We start from the raw sequence: 21,701 nt of genomic DNA on the forward strand, positions 1-21,701 counted from the left end.
AAGATGAGGGGGGGAAGAGAAACACACATACACACACACACACACACACACACACACCCCAGAGATGGAAGACATAAACACACAATGTGCATGTGGTATTAAAATCTTTAATTAAGAATAAGTTGGACATAGAAAGCTGGGGGTTTAAGACAGTTGATAGATATTATATAACATACACAAGGCCCTGGATTTGATCCCGGCATCACATAGAAACTGGGTATGGGGGTGCACACCTGTAATCCCAGAACTCGGGATGTGGAAGCCAGATGATCAGGAGTTCAAGGCCAGCCTGGTCTACATAATACCCTGTTTCAAGGAGTGGGAGAGGTGGACCTAAAAGATCACTAAGGAAGACGCTATGGAAACATGTCTGATGTGAACTCTCAGCCTTGCCCTCTCTGACTCAAAACTGGAGGTCACCCTCAAAAAGCTCCCAAATCTGACCCCACCTGATACCTCTGGTCTTTTCTCATATCCCTTCAACATACACACCAATGCATGAAGGTCCATCGGTCTGTCAGGTGTCCTTCATATCACCCTGAGGCCCCAAGTAGACATTTTCCCAGGTACACCCCTCCTGAAGCTGGAGAGAGTTGGAGTCTTTTGGCCCTATGCCCCAGTGTTTAAAAACAAGGCAGTGGGGGCACACTCCTTTAATCCCAGCACTCAGGAGGCAGAGGCAGGCAGACCTCTGTGAGTTTGAGGCCAGCCTGGTCTACAAGAACTAGTTCCAGGATAAGCTCCAAAGCAATACTGAGAAACCCTGTCTCAAAAAAGTAGAAAGAGAAGAAGCCAGGTAAATGCTTGTGTCCCCAACACTCAAGAGACAGAGGCAGGAAGATTGCCACAAGTTCAAGGCCAGCCAGCTCTGCATGACAAGTTCCATGCTGGAACAGCTTCCAGAAGATCCCAGGAGGGAGGAAAGCTGCAGGAGGTCCCAGGGAGTGAGGGCCACTACATGTAAGATGTGCTTTATTGCAATTCGGTTGTGGTCACACATAGCTCTACTTAGAATCGCTCTAGAGGCATAGAACCACTTGGGGGTGGGGCAGGTTGGTTGGAAGCTGGGGTAGAAGAGGTGGGGGTAAGGAGAACCTTGGGTGCTGCAATTATCTTCTGGTCTCCTGCTGCAGAATCCTCCAGTCTCTGAGGAGCCCGAGGTATGGTGGAGTGAATTAAACCCAGGTACACAATGCCACCTATGTAGGCACCCAGGATGGGTGCCACCACTGGCACCCACCACCAACTGTCTCTGGCACTGCGGGCAAAGAGAGGGAGGCCTGCTGAGGACACTGATGCCCAGCATGCCACCTGTGATCCGCCCAGGCCACCCCATCTACCCTAAGGGACTCTCAGCCTGAACCAGGGACAGGGTTGACGGTCCAACAACAGGAACCACATCTGAAGATCTTTGGGCCCCTCCTGATCCCAGATCACCAAGAGACTTCATGAGATTCGCCTGTGCCTCCCTACACTCTGCATGCCGGGACCCTCAGAAAGTGGGCAGGAATGGGGTCTGGAGGGGCAATACCTGAATACTTGTCCTCCCCAGCCGGCAATGAAAGTGAAGAATCGAGGAGGCAGGTCACGGGATGGGTTGATTGCATATCCTGAGTTCATGCCTAGAGACACCCCAATAATGCAAATAAGGACGCCTATGACCAGTGCCTCAGTCCCTTGAAGTGCTGCATTGTTCTTCTTATCCGTGATGGCAAAGAGGCACAGCTGGAGCATGGCAGTCAGGAACACCTGGGGAGCAAATGTCATGGCAACCTGCTGAGAACGTGGCCAAGTCAGAGGTGCTCAGGCAGGGCCCCAGATCTGCAGTGGCAGAGACATGTCTTAGTACAATCCCATCCAGAGTTCTTCTGTCCTCCTATGGTCACTGACCTCATCCAGGAAGCCATGCCACAATGACATGTGTTCAGGAAGATAGGTGGCAAAAATGTTTGCAGTGGACAGGGGCCCTGTCACCAACAGCTCTCCGCCCGAAAACTTGTCAATGGCGCCTATGGAGACAAAGATTGAGTTAATTCCCAATGAGGTCTAAGAAAAGAGCAATCCCCACTGGGAGTCCCAGAAAGAAGGCTGTGGGGTAAGTGGCTAGGAATATTTCAGCAGCTTTAATCAGCTAGTTTTTCCTTTTTATTCTTCCAGAACAGAGCACCAAGTTAGGATCTAGCCTTATTGCAGAAGATGAGGCTGCAGGCAGAGGACCCAGGAAGAATACTCACGGTAGAACAGTAAGTAGATGGTGGCTGCAGCTGAGAAGGAGCCCAGGAACTGGCCCAGCACATATATAGGGAATTTCTTCCAGGGCATCCGGCCAAGCGCACAGCTGGTGAAGGTCACAGCTGCATTCATGTGGGCCCCTATCATGAGAAAGGGGTGGGTGTGGTGGGGGTTAAAAGTAAAGAAACAAGCAACAAAATTAACAATGTGGATGGCAATAGCAACAGTAAATAGGAAAGGCTACTCTTTACAGAGTATATTCCCTGTGACAAGAACTCCCTGGTTTAACCCTTAAAAGATCACACACTAGGTGGGGGGGGGGCACAGCTGGGACTATCTTCTCCATTCTTGCTATATGGAAAATGAGGAAGGAGAAGGTGAATCCTTTGGAGGAAGGAGAAGGTGAATCCTTTGCTTAAGATAGCCCAGCTAGTACTTATGGTAGGTCAAAGGGTACGAGAAGAGTCTGGGGAAGACAAGGGCAGAGGCAAGGGCTTCACAGGGGTCTTCTCCCTGCAGGACACCTAAAGGTGCAGCAGTAGCTGAAGGGGGCAGAAACAGCCCGCCAGAAACACTTGCCCTTGCCTGTAAGGCCAGATGTGGGCTCACTCACCAGAGATGCCGCCTGCCACATGCACTCCCATGGTGACTCCGAAGCCAAAACCCAAGTTGACACCAAGATAGCTCCCAAGCTTTTGGTCTCCTAGAACCATGTGTGCCACGGAACCAAGGCCAAACACCTGTGAGGGAGGGCTTCTGAGGGAGCAGCCTGCCCAACATCCCCCCATCAGAGGACTGTTCAAAGCTCAGTTTCCCTCCTAGTGCCCTCATCCCTGGGCCTCCTCAGCATCTCCTATAAAGACCATTTCTTCTCTCCCATTCTTTTCTAATAAACTTTCCTCCTTGGCTCCTAGTGAGGCCTCTCATACCCGAGTCAATGAGACCTGGATGATGGGGATAGAAAAAGGTCCAGGTACAGGATGGTACAGTCAGAGGCTAGATCTATAACAAGCCTAAAGATTAGACTGGGGGCAGGGCTTCAGGGAGGTCAGCCAGTGTAAGTTGCCATCCTCAAAGCATGTGTGCCTTAGGAGTTCGGATCATCCATCTGAAAGAACTGTTGCTCAGTGGGTTATCTGAACCTTAAAGAAACTGAATGACCTATCCAGCATCACATCACCTGTGACATGAGCCAAGCATGAACCTAGAAAGTCATCCATGCCAATACTTGCTGCTATGAATGTCTTTGTGTTCTTAGAAATATGAACCCCTCCAGAGCCAGGCAGTGGTGGCACATGCCTTTAATTCCAGCACTCAGGAGGCAGAGGCAGGTGGATCTCTGTGAGTTCAAGGCCAGCCTGGTCTACAGAGTGAGTCCAGGACAGGCTCCAAAGCTACACAGAGAAACCCTGTCTCAAAAAACCAGAAGGAAGAAAGGAAGGAAGGAAGGAGAGAGAGAGAGAGAGAGAGAGAGAGAGAGAGAGAGAGAGAGAGAGAGAATGGCTGATTAACCAGTAAGGTGGTGGTGGTGCATGTTTTTAATCCCAGCACTTGGGAGGCAGAGGCAGGTGATCTCTGGGAGTTGGAGTTTAGCCTGATCCACAGAGTGAGTTCCAGGACAGCCATGGCTACAAAGAGAAACCCTGTCAAAAAAAAAAAAAAAAAAACAAAACTCTAGATCCTATAGCATAAACTATTTAAGGGACCAGTAAGAATGGCTCAACAGGAAAATGTGTTTACCACCAAGCTAAATAACCTGTGTTTGATCCCAGAACCTACAAAATAGAAGGAGAAAACCAAAAACAGTTATCCTCTGCCACAGGTGTGATGTGGCACATATAAGCCCACACCCACGTGGACACACCCACCCACAAATAAATAATACAGAATGAACTTTATTTGGTCTTTCTGAGACTGGGATTCTCTGTGTAACTCTGGCTGTCCTGGAACTCACTCTGTAAACCAGGCTGGCCTAGAACTCAAGAGATCCACCTGCCTCTGCCTCCCAAAGGCTGGGATTAAAGGCACGTGGTACCCACACACAGCCCATAATAAACTTTTAAAATTAAAACATACTCACACCCAGATGGCATGTCCTTTGAGATGTTTATGTGTTTGTACATGTGTTGTAAAGAGATCTCTACTGTCATGCTGCTGGCAATCAGAGTCTACACATGTGTCCTCTAACGTGGCAGTCACTGACCACACATAGCTGTTATGTGCTTGAATGTGGCTACTACAGAGATCAGCCACAAGTGTAAAACATGCACCAGACTTCACATCCTTAGTCACATCCATTAACCACATATTGACATGAAGTTTGGAACATATGGGTTAAATACCATAGTAGTTCAAAATAATGTCACCTATTTCTTTTACCTTTTTAATGTGGCTACTACAAAATATTAAACATACCTGACTCATTGCATTTCCCTTGTACACCTTTGATATATGAGAGAAAAAAAACCTAAGGAATTGTGACTATGAGAGCTAAAACCAACTTCATCAGTGGATGATGATGCCAGGAGAAGGCATTGGGCTGAACCAGTGACGACACCATGAGAGGGCACAAGGCTAACCCTGTACAGGACTCATGTTAGAAATCTCGACTGGAGCATATATTGAAATGGAAGAATGGAGAAATAATGCCATGTTTGCCAGGAAGAGATAGTGTCCCTAGGAGGGCAGAGTCAGCTCTGTCTTGGCAGCCTGAGTCACATGTCTAATGGTCTAAAGAGCAGTCCTTCGGGTGTGACACTCCAAAAGTCATTTGTAAGGCATTGAATGCTGTGTTGTCAGGCCCTGGGGGCAGTGGCTGAGTCCAGAGATTGAGAGGTGCATGGTGGTGAGAAAGAGTGTAATCTTTTGTTTCATGTTTTTTGGACACGAGGTCTCACTGTATCATGCAGAATAGCCTCAAGCTCCTCAGCTCCCCTGTCCTGTCTCAAGCACACATCACTGTCTCCTGCAAACATAACTCTGAGGGACAACGTTGTTGGGTTCCTCTTGTTGTTCGAGGCACCGAGGGTGAAATTCAGGCCCTCATTCAGCAAGGGAAGGTGCTGTGCCATTGAACCAGGGCCCCAAAATAGAAGGAAGAATTGGAAGGGGCTGGTAGAGACTTGTGGCATGTTTGTGTTTGTGTTGTTTGGGTAGGGAGACTTTGGAATGTTCACAGGAAGAGAGACAGAAGAGAGGAGAGAGAGAAGAGTGGAGATGGACAAAGTGCCTGGATGGGTGACTGGTGCGGAGGTGGGAGGAGGAGGCATCTGCTCTAGCTGAGGGGAGGTGGGCACATGCTCGGGTCACAGGGAGAGGTGGGCACATGCTCGGGTCACAGGGAGAGGTGGGTCACAGGGAGAGGTGGGCACACGCTCGGGTCACAGGGAGAGGTGGGCACATGCTCGGGTCACAGGGAGAGGTGGGTCACAGGGAGAGGTGGGCACACGCTCGGGTCACAGGGAGAGGTGGGCACATGCTCTGGTCACAGGGAGAGGTGGGCACATGCTTGGGTCACAGGGAGAGGTGGGCACATGCTTGGGTCACAGGGAGAGGTGGGCACATGCTTGGGTCACAGGGAGAGGAGATGGGTCACAGGGAGAGGTGGGCACATGCTCGGGTCACAGGGAGAGGAGATGGGTCACAGGGAGAGGTGGGCACATGCTTGGGTCACAGGGAGAGGAGATGGGTCACAGGGAGAGGTGGGCACATGCTCGGGTCACAGGGAGAGGTGGGCACATGCTCGGGTCACAGGGAGAGGAGATGGGTCACAGGGAGAGGTGGGCACATGCTCGGGTCACAGGGAGAGGTGGGCACATGCTCGGGTCACAGGGAGAGGTGGGCACATGCTCGGGTCACAGTGAAAGGCACAGGACAGGGAGGCACTGGGTACAGGGAGCCCTGTGAGATTTCCTCTGGTGAGTGGGAGATTGAGCAGTTTTTGGGGGGCAGTTGTGAAGAGCCAGTCCTAGCGTGATGATGCACACTCATAACCCCAGCTCTCTAGAGGCAGAGGGTTGTCCTAAATTCAAGCCATCATGTTTTACACAGTATCTTCCAGGCGAGCCAGGGCCCACGGCTATAAATGTAGTGAGATCTTGTCTCTAAAAAAAAAGGGGAGGGAGATGGCTTAGCAGTTAAAGCACATGCCATCCAAGTGTGAGGACCAGAGTTCAAATCCCCAGAAACTCACTTAAATGCTGGATCACAGTGTGATTCCAGTGATTCCAACCTCAGAAGGCAAAGACAGGGAATATCCCCAGAGTGGTCGGCCAGAAAACCTACCCACATCAACAAGCTCTAGGTTTGATAGAGAAACTATGTCTCAATGAGTAAAGTGGAGTCTTTGGCCTCCACATGCACACACACACCACATATGAAAGAGATAAGCAAGCCACTTGGGCATAGGAGTACAGGCCTGCAATTCCGACTTTGAGGCTAGTGAGACCCTGTCTGAAAAAACAAACAAACAGAAAACACGGCAGAGATGGCTAGTGGCAGAGAGCACACTCTGCCCTTGCAGAGGACCTGAGTTCAGCCCTGAGTGCCCATGTCAGGTGGCTCACAACTGCCTGCAACGCCATCTTCAGGGGCCTCTAAGGCCTCTGTAGGCCCCTGAACTCACACGCACATACACACAGGTATACACACATGTGCACACATGCTCACACACACGTAAAAATAATTTTAAAAACAAGCAAACAAACTTTAGGGGGAAAGTGGCCTGAGAAGTGTGAAAGAGGAGGCCAGACCAGGCTGACAGGCTGGGAGACGCACAAAGGGCCAAGGCCTGGACAAGCATGGAGGTGCCGTGTCCATTCGCCTCATGTCAAAGCCCTTGGCTTTGTTGTTCATTCTTGAGACAGGCCTTCTCATGGCAGCCCTCCTGCCTCAGCTCCTGGGGCTCTGCGATGACACGCTTGTGCCACCACACCTAGCTTCAAAACCATTTGCTAATGATGATGAACCGGTGAACCTGCTGCCAGGTTTGCCAAGTGTCAGTGCATGCCCCCGATCCATCCGGCACATAGGTTTTGTTTGGATGGTTGATTTTGGAAATTTCAGCTGCTCTTGGAAAATGAGACAATCCAGGAATAATGACCTTCATTCTACTCTCCATGACAACCGACAGCTGGACTAGTAGTGGCTACACCCTTATACAGATGAGGACCAAAGCCCTTTGCACCCTTCTGTCTGTCTGTGGCATGGGAGTTTGTAATCCTTGCCCTGTAACTCACAAGCACAGCCAGGTTTCGAGGGCCCTGATAGCTCCAGCCCCTCCTCTCGCTGGTCAGTGAATGTAGCCCAGCCCATCAAAGTGCCAGCAACAGCCAGGAAGCCAGCTCTCAGAGCAACAACCTCATACCGGCTGAGGGAAGTAGGGCCCAAGGTCACACTGGCCTTTTTTGGGACAACCTTTACCCTGGTGATTCACTGAGCTTCCTATAACCAAAAAAGCCCCCACATCTTGGCACAAGACAAGGAACTAAAAGACAAGGAACTAAAAATAAGACAGCACAATGTCCTTCAGAAGTTTAGCTTCAGGAAGTTCTTTTTCCAAGTGGTCCTTCTCAACCCTCACAGAAAATCAGTGGAGAGACGGGGCCTGAAGGCCAGGATATTATTCTTGAACTTCCCAGAGACTGCAAGCTAGTGCCTCACCCCAACTAGAGGGGAGGCAGCAAGCTTGCCATCTCTAAACTGACAAGTAGAGAAGGAGATAAAGGATCAAGACAGACATCAGACTAGTCTGGATTTGCTTTAGACTTTGGCAGGAGACAGTGTCATAGAACCTCATTTCCCCAGCTGTAAAACGTGGGTGATAAGAATACCTATCTCAGGCCAGACAAGATGGCACACATCCTTAATCCCAGCACTCAGGAGGCAGAGGCAGGCAGATGACTGTGAGTTTGAGGCCAGCCTGGTCTACACAGGGAGTCCCAGGACAGCCAGGGCCATGTAGAGAGACCCTGTCTAAAATAATAATAATAATAGTACCTATCTCACAGGCCATTGTAAAAATTTGGAAAGGTGCGGTGCTGCATGTGAGGGACTGAGCATCCTAGTGCTTGGGATGCAGTAGGTGATCAATAATAACCAAAATTAAAGAAAAGGGAAGCCTAGCATGGTGGCACACACCCTTAATCCCAGCTCTCAGGAGGCGGGGGCAGGAATTCAAGAATGAAATCAATTGAGGCGACACAGAAATATCCTGTTTTAAACAAGCAAATAAATAACTTTAAAGGTAGAAAGTTGGTAAGATGACTCACAGATGAAAACACCTGTTGCCAAGCCTGGCAGCTGGGGTTCTATCCCTGAGACCCACACAGCAGAAAGAGAGAACCCACTTCCATGAGTTGGCCTTCCAACTCTCACTGTGGCATGTTTGTACCACACAAAATGTGTGCCCACACACATGCCAAAGGGAAATTTTTAATTTAAAAAATTCATGAGGAAGGACTAGGGGCATAACTTGTGACACAGTGATAAGCACTTGTCAAATGGACAGGTTTCAGGATTGATCCCTGGTACCAACAGAAAGAAAGAAAGAAAGAAAGAAAGAAAGAAAGAAAGAAAGAAAGAAAGAAAGCTGATGTTGGCATGTGTCAAGCCATGGGCAGTCCCTGCTTCCCCTAGGCACCCTCATTCCAAGGTTTAACAGCCTTCATAGGGCTGGAATGTCTTGTCATAAATGAATTACTTTGCCCTGGGTTAAGGAGGGACAAGATCAGGCTGTCCTCCCCACAGTTCGTGAGCCAAAGAAGGTAAGGATAGAGGTGAAGGATGTGGAGAGGAGAGTATCAAGAGTGCCTGTCAAAATAATAAGGAACCTAGTAGTGGGCACACAGACACTAACATACACACACATACACATGCACAATTTTGTAAAAACTCTACAAATAGAGTTCCAGGACAGCCAGGGCTATTACACAGCCCTGTACCAAAAAAAAAAACAAAAACAAAAAAAAAACAAAAACAAAAACAAAAAAAAAACAAAAATAAAAAATTACACAACCCAGGCTGGATAGATGGCTCAGAGGTTAAGAACACCTAGCACTCGGGGGCAGAAGCAGGTGGGTCTCTGTGAGTTCAAGGCCAGCCTGGTCTACAGAACTAGTTCCAGGACAGCCTCCAAAGCCACAGAGAAACCCTGTCTTGAAAAACCAAAAAAAAAAAAAAAAGAATACTAACTGCTCTTCCCTCTCCCAGAGGACCCAGGTTCCACATTAGGCAGCTCACATTACAGGAGAGCCAACACTCTCTTCTGGCCTCCACAGACACCTGCACTGGCATGCAATACCCATACACATGTGTGTAAAACTAAAAATAAACTCTTTAAAAAGCAAATAATAATAAATAAACAAGGAGCCAAATATATATATATATATATATAGTAATATATATATATATATGTACAATATATACTGGATGCTGGCACTTGGCCTCCATCATGTAAGTCAGCCAGCTCGATGCCAGTGTTCACAGAATCTGGAACACCTGGAACATTATATGGCTGAACCTGAACTCAGACCTAATCCTCCAACAACCCAGCAGCTGGAATCCACACTAGGAAACGGGGATGTCAGACTTGGAGCCAGGGAGAGACCTGCTCCAGCCAGTTGTTGACAGCCAGGCTTAAGATAAGAACCTAGGTGTCCAGGGTCCCTCCCATGTCATTAATTCTGAACAGTTTTTATAACTGCTCTCCATAGTGAGCTTTACCTCTTTCATTGAAGCCTCCATTGGGCACCATCACCCTCTATTTAACTACCTCCAGAATCTCTCAACACCTCATTTCTATCCAAATTAGTTTCTCCACTGGGCCTGTGCTCCAGAGCGGGCCCCTAAGAGCTTACCCTCTATCTACCTTCTCCATCCCTGGCTCTATCACCAGCCAACCTCCAACCTCCATGATGACAACAGCCTGATGATTGGCTCAGAGAGAGAGAGAGAGAGAGAGAGAGAGAGAGAGAGATGGCAGTGTGGTCTACATGCCCCAGCGCCTGGGTGGAGGTCAGAGGATAACCTGTGGAGTTCATACTCGAGTCATCAGTCAGGCTTGCTCACCAGGCATCTTTACCTGATGAGCCATCTCTCCTTCCCTTCATTCCTTGTTTGATAACCTCCCCACTTCCCTCAGACAAATTCTCAAAGGTCTCCCCACCTTTCCTTATGTAACCCAAGACTGGTCTTGAACTTACCATGTAGTGACAAGACAAAGGACTCAAACTCCCAATTGCCCTACCTCAACCACATATTAAAGGTGAGCCCAGATCTTTTCTCATTTTCTCTTTTTTCTTTGACTTGCTGATTCGATGTATTTTGTTTTGGTCTTGTTTTTTGTTTGTTTGCTTGGTTTGGTTTGGTTTTGGTTTTGGTTTGTTTTTCAAGACAGGGTTTCTCTGTGTAGCTTTATAGACCAGGTTGGCCTCAAACTCACAGAGATCCGCCTGCCTCTGCCTTCCCAGTGCTGGGATTAAAGGTGTGTGCCACCACTGCCTGGCTTTTGTGTATTTTTGAGACAGTTCCTTGCAGTGTAGCCCTGACTTGATTAGAATTTGCTATGTACACTAAGCTAGCCTCAAATTTGCTTCAACCCTTCTGCCTCTGTCTCCCAAATGCTGACACTACAGACACACCACCATGCCTTCGCTATAGGTTTTCCTTTCCCTTATCCACCAGTCCCTGATTCCACTCTATCCTGGCCTATCATAAGCCCTTTCCTGTCCCAAAAATGCTTGATGAGAAAGACCTCTCTGCTTCTTTCCCTAGCTCCCAGCTCAGGGGCAGGGGAAGGAATGGTATGACCCCTGGGGTCAACAGTGGGAAGAGATTAAAGAAATGCCTTTGCTGCCCCCCGCCCAAGGCCACCCCAAGGCCACCCTCCTACTCACCATCATGACATAGGTGCTCATGGATTCAGCCAGGAACTCTCGCACCATCTCCCTCTGCAGTACTGATTGTATGGTCCTGAGCATTGTGGAGTTCTGGATGGACCTGAAGCAGCAGACCAAGCCAACAAACAGAAGATTCAAGTCTGCCTCCTGCCCATCGGCCCTTTCACTCATGGCTGAGCTAATGAGTAACCTGGTAGCCTCTCCCCATGTACCTTCTCCTGCCCCGGGGGCAGTAGAGAAAGCTGGGATGAGAGACACCTGAGAGCCATAGGGACATGGAAAGGAAAGATGACCCTGCTAGTCCTCTTCTTCCTTCAGCCCCAGACTGAACAGGTAGGAGGGGTGTAACCACTTTTTTGCAAAGGGAGTAAGCCAGGAGTTGAAAGTGCAGTCTGCATCGGTTGGGGTGAGTAGACGGAAATGGAGCTCGACTGTGTCTGCCTCTTTGTGGGAGTCAGAGCTTGGGGCCACAGGCCAGGGTTTAAGAGTAGTGGGGTACTCTGCAAATCACATGAGGCATACAAAGTCTGGTGCTGGGCTCTGTGAACAGCACTAAAGCCTGAAAAACAAATACAAGGTTCTTCAGAAAAGCAGGGAGGGGTCCAGCAAATGTACTGGGCTCTGCAACCAGGCCAGCATGGAGATGCCTATGACTGAACGAACAAGCAATAAAGAGGAAGAAAGGAGGGACAGAGTCTTACTGCCCTGTGTGCCCTCAATGCCAGGCCCACAGATGGGCAGGAAATATTGGCTGAATGGATGAGGACCAGGCAATCTACTTCTTGGTTTTAACCAGATTGACACCAAAGCTTCCTGAAGTACCTGACGCTTGATAAGTGCTTGTTCAATAAAAGCTCTTTTGGATGGTCAGCTAGATGAAGAAAAATGAGTTTCAGGTGCCAGTGTCTGTTGGGGGGACACGGGGCTGGCACGTGGGGAGGTGCTGGGTCTGGAGGATGAAGAGAAATAGGATAGATGTGTCTAGGTGGGCCTTGGGGAAATAGGGTAGTAGTAGACTCAATGATGGGAAACAAAATCTAAGTGTTTCAGGGTACCAGTGAGTAGATGTGAGCCATGGAGGAGAGAAAAACATTAAGGACATGGCCTTGACTTCTGGCTCAACTGAGAAGGGCACCCCGGCTGAGCTGAGGTCATAGGAAGAAGAGTAGCTGGGGGGCAGGGCTCAAGGAGAAATCATTTTCACCTGGGATCTGAGCTGCTGGTGAGACCCCAGCAGGTCTTACAAGGTGGCTTTAAGCCAAGGAAGGACATGGCTGAGAGCCATGGCAGGAGTCACTCGGTCTAAGTCCAAGAGAGGGCACGGCACAAACCCCTGTGTTCCCGGGGCATGCAGCAGTGATCGGAACAAGCAAGTGTGCTTGCCTGAGAGGGTAATAAGTCTTACAGAGACCTGGGAACCAGAAGAAGAGAAACTGGGAATGCAGTGTCTTCTCAAGGAGTGTGACCGAAACTGTATGTGTGGGGGTGGGGTAGTCACCGGAAGCCTTATTGAGAAGGCTCATTGGAAATGGGTGGAGGGGCAAGGGGTTGGCCATGTAGTTAAGTGTGGGGGACAGAGCCTCAGGAAGAAGGAACAGTCGCTGAAGGAGTCTGAGCATATGTACAGAAAGCAAGGGAAGTCAGTCAGTGCAGCTTAGAGAGCGAGGAGATTGAGGCTTGGGGCAGAGGACAAGGAGGAAAAGGGAACCTAGTCATGGCCAGTACAAAGACTTGGCTTTTATTTCACCCCAAGAGAGCTGTACTCAAGAGCCAAAAGAGTCAGGGATTTGGTTCCTCGAAGTACCAATTACCCGGGAACAGTCAGAACCCGTTCACCAATCCTGGATCCTCCTCTTGTTTTTCAAGCTTCCCCAAAGCTCAGGGCCCAGCCTGACCTTGGCTGTGCCATGGGACATCAGAGAAAGATGGTCTGGGCCCCATGGGCTACTGGATGGGTGAAGACCAGGGGGCCCAGAAGAGCTGCTGCCCTGAGGGTCATGTTAGGGACAGGGCAGGGAGGCAAGGATAGAGTTGGGGATATGAGGGACACTTACCGCCTCTGCTGGGATGTTTGAGCCATCGTCTGTCTTGCTGATTTTTAGATGCTATGGAATCAGAGAGGGACCTAGGGCCGAGGGACATGGAACTTGGCTCCACATTCCCATCAGATCTGTTTCCTAGGGCAGAAGCCACCAGGAAGCTCTTGCCAGTGCTATCCCCCAAACCCAGGCAAGCTGAGAGAGGGAGTGGAGGGAGGGAGAGAGGAGGTTGTGCCTCAAGCAATTGCTAGGGGTCCTGTAATCCCACTCACCTCTACCCATGCTGCCTCAGGACCCTAGACCTCAAGACCTCATAGGTCCTCCTGGCCTTCCCAAGTCTGCCATCTACCCAGCATCGGATGATGTAATGCCTTAAGTCTGTCCTCCCACCTTCCCTAAAACTTTCCCTGTGTGGCATCTCATACTGTCAAGGTAACTCTTGAGTTGCCCTCAGCTGGGCTCTACCCAATTTTCTCTGGCTGAGTCGTCAATTTATAGCCTTAACCCTAACGGCAGAACCCCTGCTTCCTGACCCAGCCTCTGAGGAGGACTAGGAAAGAAGCCAGCAGTAGACCCATCTCTGGCCCATTCCCCTTCTGCCCAGTCTTTCCGATTGGATCTTCGATTGTTCCCTCCCACCTCCACCTGGCACAGCACAACACACCCTCCTGATCCCTGCTCCACTCAGCAACTCTGCCCCAGCCGAGTTACAGCTGATCTGTCCAAGTCACACAGCCACATGGGGCTGAACCAGAACAGAAAGTCATACTTCACCTGCTGGTGAACCTTCTTTCCCAAACAATCCCACAATCACCCCTACATGGTCCCTGCTGGGCTTGTCCCAAGGAGGCCAGCCTGCCCAGCCTACCTCAGTCTGCTGGCTCTCAGCCTCCCGTAATGAAGGAACTAGTTTTGACTCTATTCTATCATCACTGTGGCAAGCTAAGCCACCCCTGGAGCTCTGCTGTCTCCAAGTCCTCAGAGCCTGCCTCTTAGCTCTGCTCCAGGTGGCCCTGAGTCCTGTTGAGCTCCTCCAGGGGAGAGGTCAGTAGGGCAGGGGTTTGGCTCCTGCCCACTAAGCCAAGTCCATACACACTGCCCAAAATAGCATCTCTGAGCTTGCCAATAGCACCATGGAGACAGAGGCAGCCCTTGTGAGGTCAGAGGTGGAGTTTCAGGTGTGTGTTCTGGGTCATGCTTCCAGAGGAAAGGCCAGTCGTGTAAGCCAAGTGTCTGACTTATCTATCAGGCCAAAGCCAGAGGCATCCTGTGGATGTTCACAGAAGCTCCTGAGACCCAGGCTGTCGAGAAGGCCATGCAGATGGGGACCTCAGAGTTTCCAGAAATCAACAGAGAGGAGAAAGCAGGGGAAACAATCCTGGCTCAGTCCTCAAAGGGCCCCCAACCTGAAGGAGAGGGAGGGAAACCAGGCCTTGTCCTCAGGGGCCCCCATCTGGGAGGGGACTCCATCCCAGGCCCTGTCTTTAGACACCATCTCTCTTAGGAAAGACAAGTCCTGGGCTCTATGAGAGAAACCAGCATGGGGCTGGGACTCAGGAAAGTAATAGGAGTTCAGTGATGAGGGTGGGGCCAGGCAGGATCTTGAGCATCACCCTCTGGGACCTGGATGGGCCTTGAAGAACAGGGCAGGCATGGAAGTGTCAGCAGGAGCTGCAGTGCTTAAGCATGAGGGTGGGTGTCTGCTATTGGAGAGGCAGGCAAAGGGCAGGAAACCCAGGGTAGATGTGGTTGCCCAATAGTCCTGTATGGGGCCAGGGTGGTAGTGGCACACACCTTTAATCCAAGCACTAAGGAGGCAGAGGAAGGTGAATCTCTATGAGTTTGAGGCCAGCCTGGTCTACAGAGTGAGTTCCAGGACAAGCTCCAAAGCTACAGAGAAACCCTGTCTCAAAAAAACAAATTAATAAGAAAGGAAAAGCAAAAGGAGGGGGTGTGTGAAAAGTGAGCAAAAAAATACTGTCCTCTAGAGGGTGCCAAAGACCAGGCCATGTCTGGAACCTCATCCTGCACAACTCTCCCAGAAGCTCAGGTTTGCAGTCTCAGGTTTGCAGTGGCCAAGGGTTCTGCCTCACTCCCTAGCAGATACTAAGTGGGCTCAGACTGCTGCATTTCCTCCAGGAAAGCGGAGCTGCACCCTGGGAAGAGGGGCACCTGCCTTTACCCCTGCCCTATGTGTGCTGTGTGGTTAGAGATGAGGTAAGGGCTATGGGCTGGGTGTGGTGGCACATGCCTTTAATCCCATGAGTTTGAGGCCAGCTTGGTCTACAGATGGAGTACCAGGACAGCCAAGGTTACACGGAGAAACCGTCTCTTGGAGGGGAAAAAGGGTGGAGAGTTATGGAACTGGGTGTGGTGGTGCACATTTGAAATCCCTGAACTTGGAAGGCTTGGGTCAGAAGTACTGAGTGTGTGGATACCTGAGCAACAGAGAAACTGAGTCAAATAAATAAAGCTTTTTAAAAAAACAGATTCTTCTGTCATACATCACAAATATAATTTCACATGAAGCCAGAGCTTGGCAGTTAGACGAGGAAGAGAGAGAGCTAGACTATGTTAGAGTCAGGCCAAGGGGCACATTTACTTAGCAGGATGTGGGAACCAAGGTGGAGACAGCCCCATCTGTCTCACTGGCAGGCAAAGGACACTTAGAATCCACAGTAATAGGCAGACAGAATATATCCAGTCTAGAGAGGCAAGAGTCTTCCAGAAAAGGTGGTGTGGAAAAGGAGTCCTCCAAGATTCTGCCAGCAAGAAAAAGAACCTCTTGAAGCTCCTTGAAGCCCCAAAGGATTGTGAAAATCTAATCTGGAAATGGACAGGGGAAAGACTTGGGCTGGGTTTCCATGAAAGTCTTTACCTGGTTTCAACTCTATCCCAAGGGCCACACAGACACTAAAAGAATCCAAGCCAGGAGCAGAGTAAAGCCTCTTTACTACATCCCTGAGACACTGGGCTTCCAGCAAATTGCAGAGGAAGGTCCAGTCAAAGGATGAGTAGGTGCTATCAGCCCAGAAGACTCAGGGTTATCCAGGAATCACAGGGAGTGGGGCCAGGACTCTGAGGTACAGGGGACTAAGAAGGAATGGTGGGAGGGAGATGGGAAACTAGGCACTGGATTGCCTAGAGGCTGTGGAGCCAGCTGGTAGCAGCATTGAGTTGCGGAGAGGCCAGTGAAGCAATGTGTTTGTAGAGTGTTACCAGGGAAAACTATTAGGACATAAGGTGGCCTGGTGGCTAAAAACCTGGAAGCTAGGAGACAGTCCCTTGGAGGAGAGGCAGCTAAAGGCACCAGGAGCCGAGGGAGGTACTGATCAAATTAATGAATCACACTAGTCTGGACAGGATCAATGCAGATAATTGGGGACAGAGAGGGCACACCCAGAGCCTTTTCTCCTGAGGGCAAACTCTGAGTAGGGTTCCAAACAAAATACAAGACATTTAAATGTGAGCTTCGGAGAAGCAGTATTTGCAATGTTTAGGATATATTTAAAATAAACTTTTCTCATTGTTTCTCTGAACAGTGTGTTTATTTGTGCTCCAGGGATCAGTCTCAGGTCTGTACTCTATGTGGTAGTACCACCCTTAATCCCAGCACTGGTGACGCTGAGGCAGGAGGATCACAAATTTGAAGTCAGGCTAAGCTACATAACAAGTACTAGACCAGCCAGGACTGAATAGCAACACAAGATTCTGTCTCAAAGAAACAAAAACAGAGGCTGGAAACGAGGCTATTGCTCTTCCAGAAGATCCAGGTTCAAGTCCCAGCACCCATGTGGTAGGTAACAACTGTCTGTAACTCCAGTTCCAGATCTGATGCCCTTTGCTGGCCTGTGTGGGCACTGCATGGGATGTACAGACACATGCAGACAAAACCCATACACAAAATAAATGATGGCTGAGTGAGTGCAAGCCTGATGACCTGAGTTTCATCCTAGGACTCAAACTGTGGAAGAAACTGACTCCAATAGGTTATCCTCTGACCTCCACAGATGCATACAAAAAAAAAAAAAAAAAACAAATAAAATGTCTGTTGTTGTTGTTGTTGTTTTTCTAACACAATCAAGCAGGGCATGGTAGCCATGCCTTTAATCTCAACACTTGGCTAGCAGAGGCAGACAGATCCCTATGAGTTTTGAGGTCAGCCTGATCTACAAAGTGAGTTCTAGAACATCCAGGGCTATGTAGGAAGACTCTGTTTCAAAATAAATAAATAAATAGATAGATAGATAAACAAAAAACAATAAATAAACAGAAACAGGCTTTACAAAATAGCAGTATCATAACCAATGATGTTTAGGTGAGGCACTATTGTTGCCAACCAAAAAGAAAAGAAAAGAAACAACAAAAACAATAAAACAATGCTCTACTACTGAGCTACATCCCATGAAGTAAGTTGTTATTTATTGTGTGTGGGTGGTTTGGGGTTTTTTGTTTGGTTGGTTGATTGGCTTGGGTTTTGGTGTGTGTGAGTGTGTGTGTATGAGAGTGTGTGTTGAGATAGAGTCTCACTGTGTTGCTAGGGCTGGCTGAGAAGTCTCTAAGAAGATCCCAGACATCCTCCTGTCCCTCCTCAAAGTCACATGCCACCACCCCTATGAGAAGTGAGTAAGTGGTGCAGATAGTAGCCAGAGACTGACCCACAGGAGTTGGTTCTCTCCTTCTTCTACCATATAGGTCCTGGAACTTGAACTCAGCTGTTGGGCTCAGTAGCTAGCATCTTTATCTAATGACCATCTCTTCACCCCCATACCTCTGAAATTATCGAACTGACCACCCTATATTTTTTATTTGTCAAGTCCAGCCACTCTCTGGTGTCTTGCTGTTGACTTAGATTTTGGTCCTAGCTGCAAGCATCTGCTCCTCCACCTAATGATGAATCCAGACCAGAGGGTGTGAGTGCTTCCTGCTCAGTGATGAATTGTAGGTTTGGTGTTCTGATTTGCCCATAGGCACTCCATCTGTCTTTCAGAGATTGTTTTGTTTGCTGAGGATGCAACAGAGTGGTGATTATCTAACAAGCATGAGGCCCTAGATCAGGGCCCAGCAATTGCTGGCCTGATACTGCACCCCTGTAGCCCCAGTACTTGGGAGGCAGAGGCAGGTAGATCTCCGGTGAGTTCCAGGGCAGCCAATGCTACATAGAGAGACACTACCTCAAGAAAAAAAGAAGAAGAAAAAGAAGAGGGGTGAGGGTGTGGGGGAGATCAAGCCCCAACCCTGGAAAAAGAACGCAAAAATATTGGCATGGTAGCTCCCGCCTATAGTTCTAGCATTTATGTGGCTTAGGCAGGGGGATGGCCATGCATTTGAGAGCAACCTAAGCTATGCAGTGCATTCCAGGCTAAACTGAGCAAGACTGTATCTCCATAAATAATTTTTTCCTTTTAGACATGGTCTAACCATGTAGCATTGGCTGGCTTGAAACTTACTAAGTAGACCAGGCTGACCTCAAAGTCACAGAGATCCACCTGCCTCTGCCTCCTGAGAGATGGGATTAAAGGCGTGAGACAACATCACCCTGCCGGACCATGAATAAGTTTCCTGACTCTATTTTTGTCTACTGTCCAACTGTTTGCTAATGGAAGGTTGGCCGGCACCCACTGCCCATTGACCTCTCACTCAGTACTCACTAAGAATCTGACAGAGCCAAGTGGTGACTGGAAACACTAATATTTCCTAACTGAAATTTTTAACTATTTACAGACATGTAGCCAAACAAGTTCATTATAATAATTGTCTATTGGGCCAGAAATATTGTGAAGGGGAAAAGATTAAAATTGTTTTCTTATACTGTTTACTCACCTGAAATACAAAAGAGCCAAAAGAACCCTTACAGACCCATTTCTGTTGACTGACAACTACTATTGACCTTCTGATAGATCTAATCCTTTCTCTGTGTTCACACATACACATATCCCCTGACACTTTGTAAACAATAAATAAATAGAACTTACAGAGGGGGCTCTTGATTTTTGAGACAAGGTCATACTGTGTAGCCCTGTCTGGGAACTCTCTATGTAGAACAGGCTGGCTCCAAAGTCACAGAGTTCTGCCTGCCTCTGCCCCATGACTGCTGGGATCAACCACCACACTCATAGGCATGAGGTTCTGATGTAGTTGTTTTGTTTTGTTTTTCACTTAAACATCATTGAGATTACTTTGCCTACAAGTAGGTGCACAGCCTCCTGCCGTGTATGGCTGTCCAGCATTCTACTTGGCAGAGCTTCTGCGATGTGGACTCCCCTAGTGACAGGCATTTAGATATTCTCCATTTGTGAATGGTTTTGTTTCATTTTATGGAGTACTGAAGATTGAACCCTGGGCTTAACACATACTAGATGAGTTTCCCTACCCCTGAGTTTCCTTTCCCAAGGTCATCCAGGGGGCTGTGTGACTAGGCAGGGGATGTACTTCAACCCTGACATTTGCCAGTTGCCAGAATTCCTTCAGCCCTAGTCCTCCTCAGGTCATCTTTCCAAAGTTATAGACAGCTTTGAGTACAGAGAACACAGGGGTAAAGGCTGGGGTAATAAGGCAGACAGGTCCAAGCATAGTGGTCATTGCCCAAGGGATAGAATGCTGTAGCTAAAGGATCTATGGAATGAATGAATGCATGTGCATGAGCATATATAAATTTTTAGTTGAACATTGTGTCTTCCACATGTTAAGCAAATGCTCCCCAGCTCTAAGGAATAAGAATTTAAAGCCAGTCCTTGCTAGCTTGAGCTAAGTAGCAAGAAACAAACCAACTAAAGCTACACTGTGAGATGATGTCTCAAAAATAAATAGGCCATGGAATGTAAAAAATAAATTAATACATAAAAATTAAGCTCTCTCTTCCCCCCCCCCCCACGACTGGAAGGAGCGAGCCATAGGAGGCTGTGCTGGAGAAGAAAAAGAAGGTTCCTGTTGTGCCAGAAACCCTTTCAGAAAAAGTTTGCACTGAAGACACTCCGGAAGGCACAGAGGAAGCTCATCTATGAAAAGGCAAAGCATTATCACAAGGAATACATGCAGATGTACCGGTCGGAGATTCGCATGGCTAGAATGGCAAGGAAAGCCGGAAACTTCTATGTGCCTGCAGAACCCAAGCTGGCATTCGTCATCCAAATATGAGGTATCAATGGTGTGAGTTCAAAGGTGTTGCAGCTGCTCCATCTTCGTCAGATCTTCAATGGCACCTTTGTTAAGCTCAACAAGGCTTCGATTAACATGCTGAGGATCGTGGAACCATACATTGCATGGGGGTACCCCAACCTGAAGTCAGTAAACGAGCTCATCTACAAGTGTGGCTATGGAAAAATCATTAAGAAGAGAATTGCCTTGATGGACAATACCTAGATTGCTTGATCTCTTGTTAACTATGGCATTATCTGCATGGAGGATCTGATCCATGAGATCTACACAGTGGGGAAACGCTTCAAAGAAGCCAACAACTTCCTGTGGCCTTTCAAACTGTCTTCTCCATGGGGCAGGATGAAGAAAAAGACCACTCACTTTGTGGAAGGTGAGGATGCTGGCAACAGGGAAGACCAGATAAACAGGCTTATTAGACGGATGAACTAAGGTGCTGCCTGTGGTATTTTTGTAATCTGGTCAGTTAATAAACAGTCACAGTTTGACAAACTGAAAAAAAAAAAAAACAGGCCAGACACACCTTAATCTCAGCACTTGGAAAGCAGAGGCAGTTGGAACTCTTGAGTCCAAGGCAAGCCTGGTCTACAGAGAGAGTTCCAGAACAGCCACGACTGTAACACAGAGAAACCTTGTCTCAAAAATAACAAACAAACAAACAAACAAACACGAAATAAAAAATAAGAAGAAGCCCAGAGCAGTGTCACATAGCTTAAATCCTAGCACTCGGGAGGCATAGGCAGAGGGTCTGTGTGAGTAGCGAGCTCCAAGCCTGCAAAGACTGCGAATAGTGAGACCCTGTCTCAAAATGAGGAGGAAGAGCCCGTGTCAAGCTGTTTGACTGGACATCAGGAACCAACCAGACAACGTGGACCTCTTCTTCCTAGTATAAGATACCAAGGCAGGCTCCAGAAGCCTAGAGGAGGGTCACTCATGGACAGAGGCAGCTGGGGAGAGAGATAACACAGAGTTTGGATATATGAGAAAAAATGTGTGTGTGTGTGTTATTCAAGACAGGGTCTCTCTGTAGCTTTGGAGCCTGTCCTGGAACTCACTCTGTAGACCAGGCTGGCCTTGAACGCACAGAGATCTGCCTGCCTCTGCCTCCCAAGTGCTGGAATCAAAGGTGTGTGATACCATCACCAGCAGGTTTTTCGGTTTTTATATGGTTTAAATTTTTTCCTTTTCCTTTTTTTCTTTTTTCTTTTTCTTTCTTTCTTTTTTTTTTTCGTTTTACATTTTTATGGGGAGGTGTACACAGACATGTTGTGAAATAATCTCTTGTACACTAAGAAGAAGTGTCACTTAGATTGGTTTAATAAAAAGCTGAACGGCCAACAGCTAGGCAGGACTTTTAGGGCAGAGAATTCTGGCAAGA

At 48.4% G+C, this 21,701-nt stretch overlaps 1 protein-coding gene and 1 pseudogene across 1 annotated transcript; one reads left to right on the forward strand and one right to left on the reverse strand.

Annotated features, from left to right (window-relative positions):
• Positions 1 to 1,008: 1,008 nt before the first annotated feature.
• On the reverse strand, positions 1,009 to 11,315 carry Aqp7 (aquaporin 7). Its single transcript, XM_051187549.1, has 6 exons — positions 11,127 to 11,315; positions 2,846 to 2,972; positions 2,235 to 2,372; positions 1,891 to 2,009; positions 1,532 to 1,749; positions 1,009 to 1,258 (listed from the first exon to the last, which is right to left on the reverse strand). The coding sequence occupies exons 1-6, from the start codon at positions 11,298 to 11,300 to the stop codon at positions 1,009 to 1,011; spliced, it is 1,026 nt and encodes a 341-aa protein (XP_051043506.1). The 5' UTR covers positions 11,301 to 11,315.
• A 1,097-nt stretch (positions 11,316 to 12,412) lies between these two features.
• On the forward strand, positions 12,413 to 20,815 carry LOC127224521 (60S ribosomal protein L7-like; annotated as a pseudogene).
• Positions 20,816 to 21,701: the final 886 nt, after the last annotated feature.

The sequence above is a fragment of the Phodopus roborovskii genome, unplaced genomic scaffold (assembly GCF_943737965.1).
Source record: "Phodopus roborovskii unplaced genomic scaffold, PHOROB, whole genome shotgun sequence".
Taxonomy (NCBI): Eukaryota; Metazoa; Chordata; class Mammalia; order Rodentia; family Cricetidae; genus Phodopus; species Phodopus roborovskii.

Excerpts from the sequence above, each read along its gene's own strand:
- Aqp7 (XM_051187549.1), bottom strand. The coding sequence starts at position 11,300 with ATGAGTGAAAGGGCCGATGGGCAGGAGGCAGACTTGAATCTTCTGTTT. Across the intron at positions 2,373-2,845 it reads TGTGGCAGGCGGCATCTCTG|GGGCCCACATGAATGCAGCT; the intron begins GTGAGTGAGCCC and ends TTCTCATGATAG. Across the intron at positions 1,750-1,890 it reads GGCATGGCTTCCTGGATGAG|GTGTTCCTGACTGCCATGCT; the intron begins GTCAGTGACCAT and ends TTTGCTCCCCAG.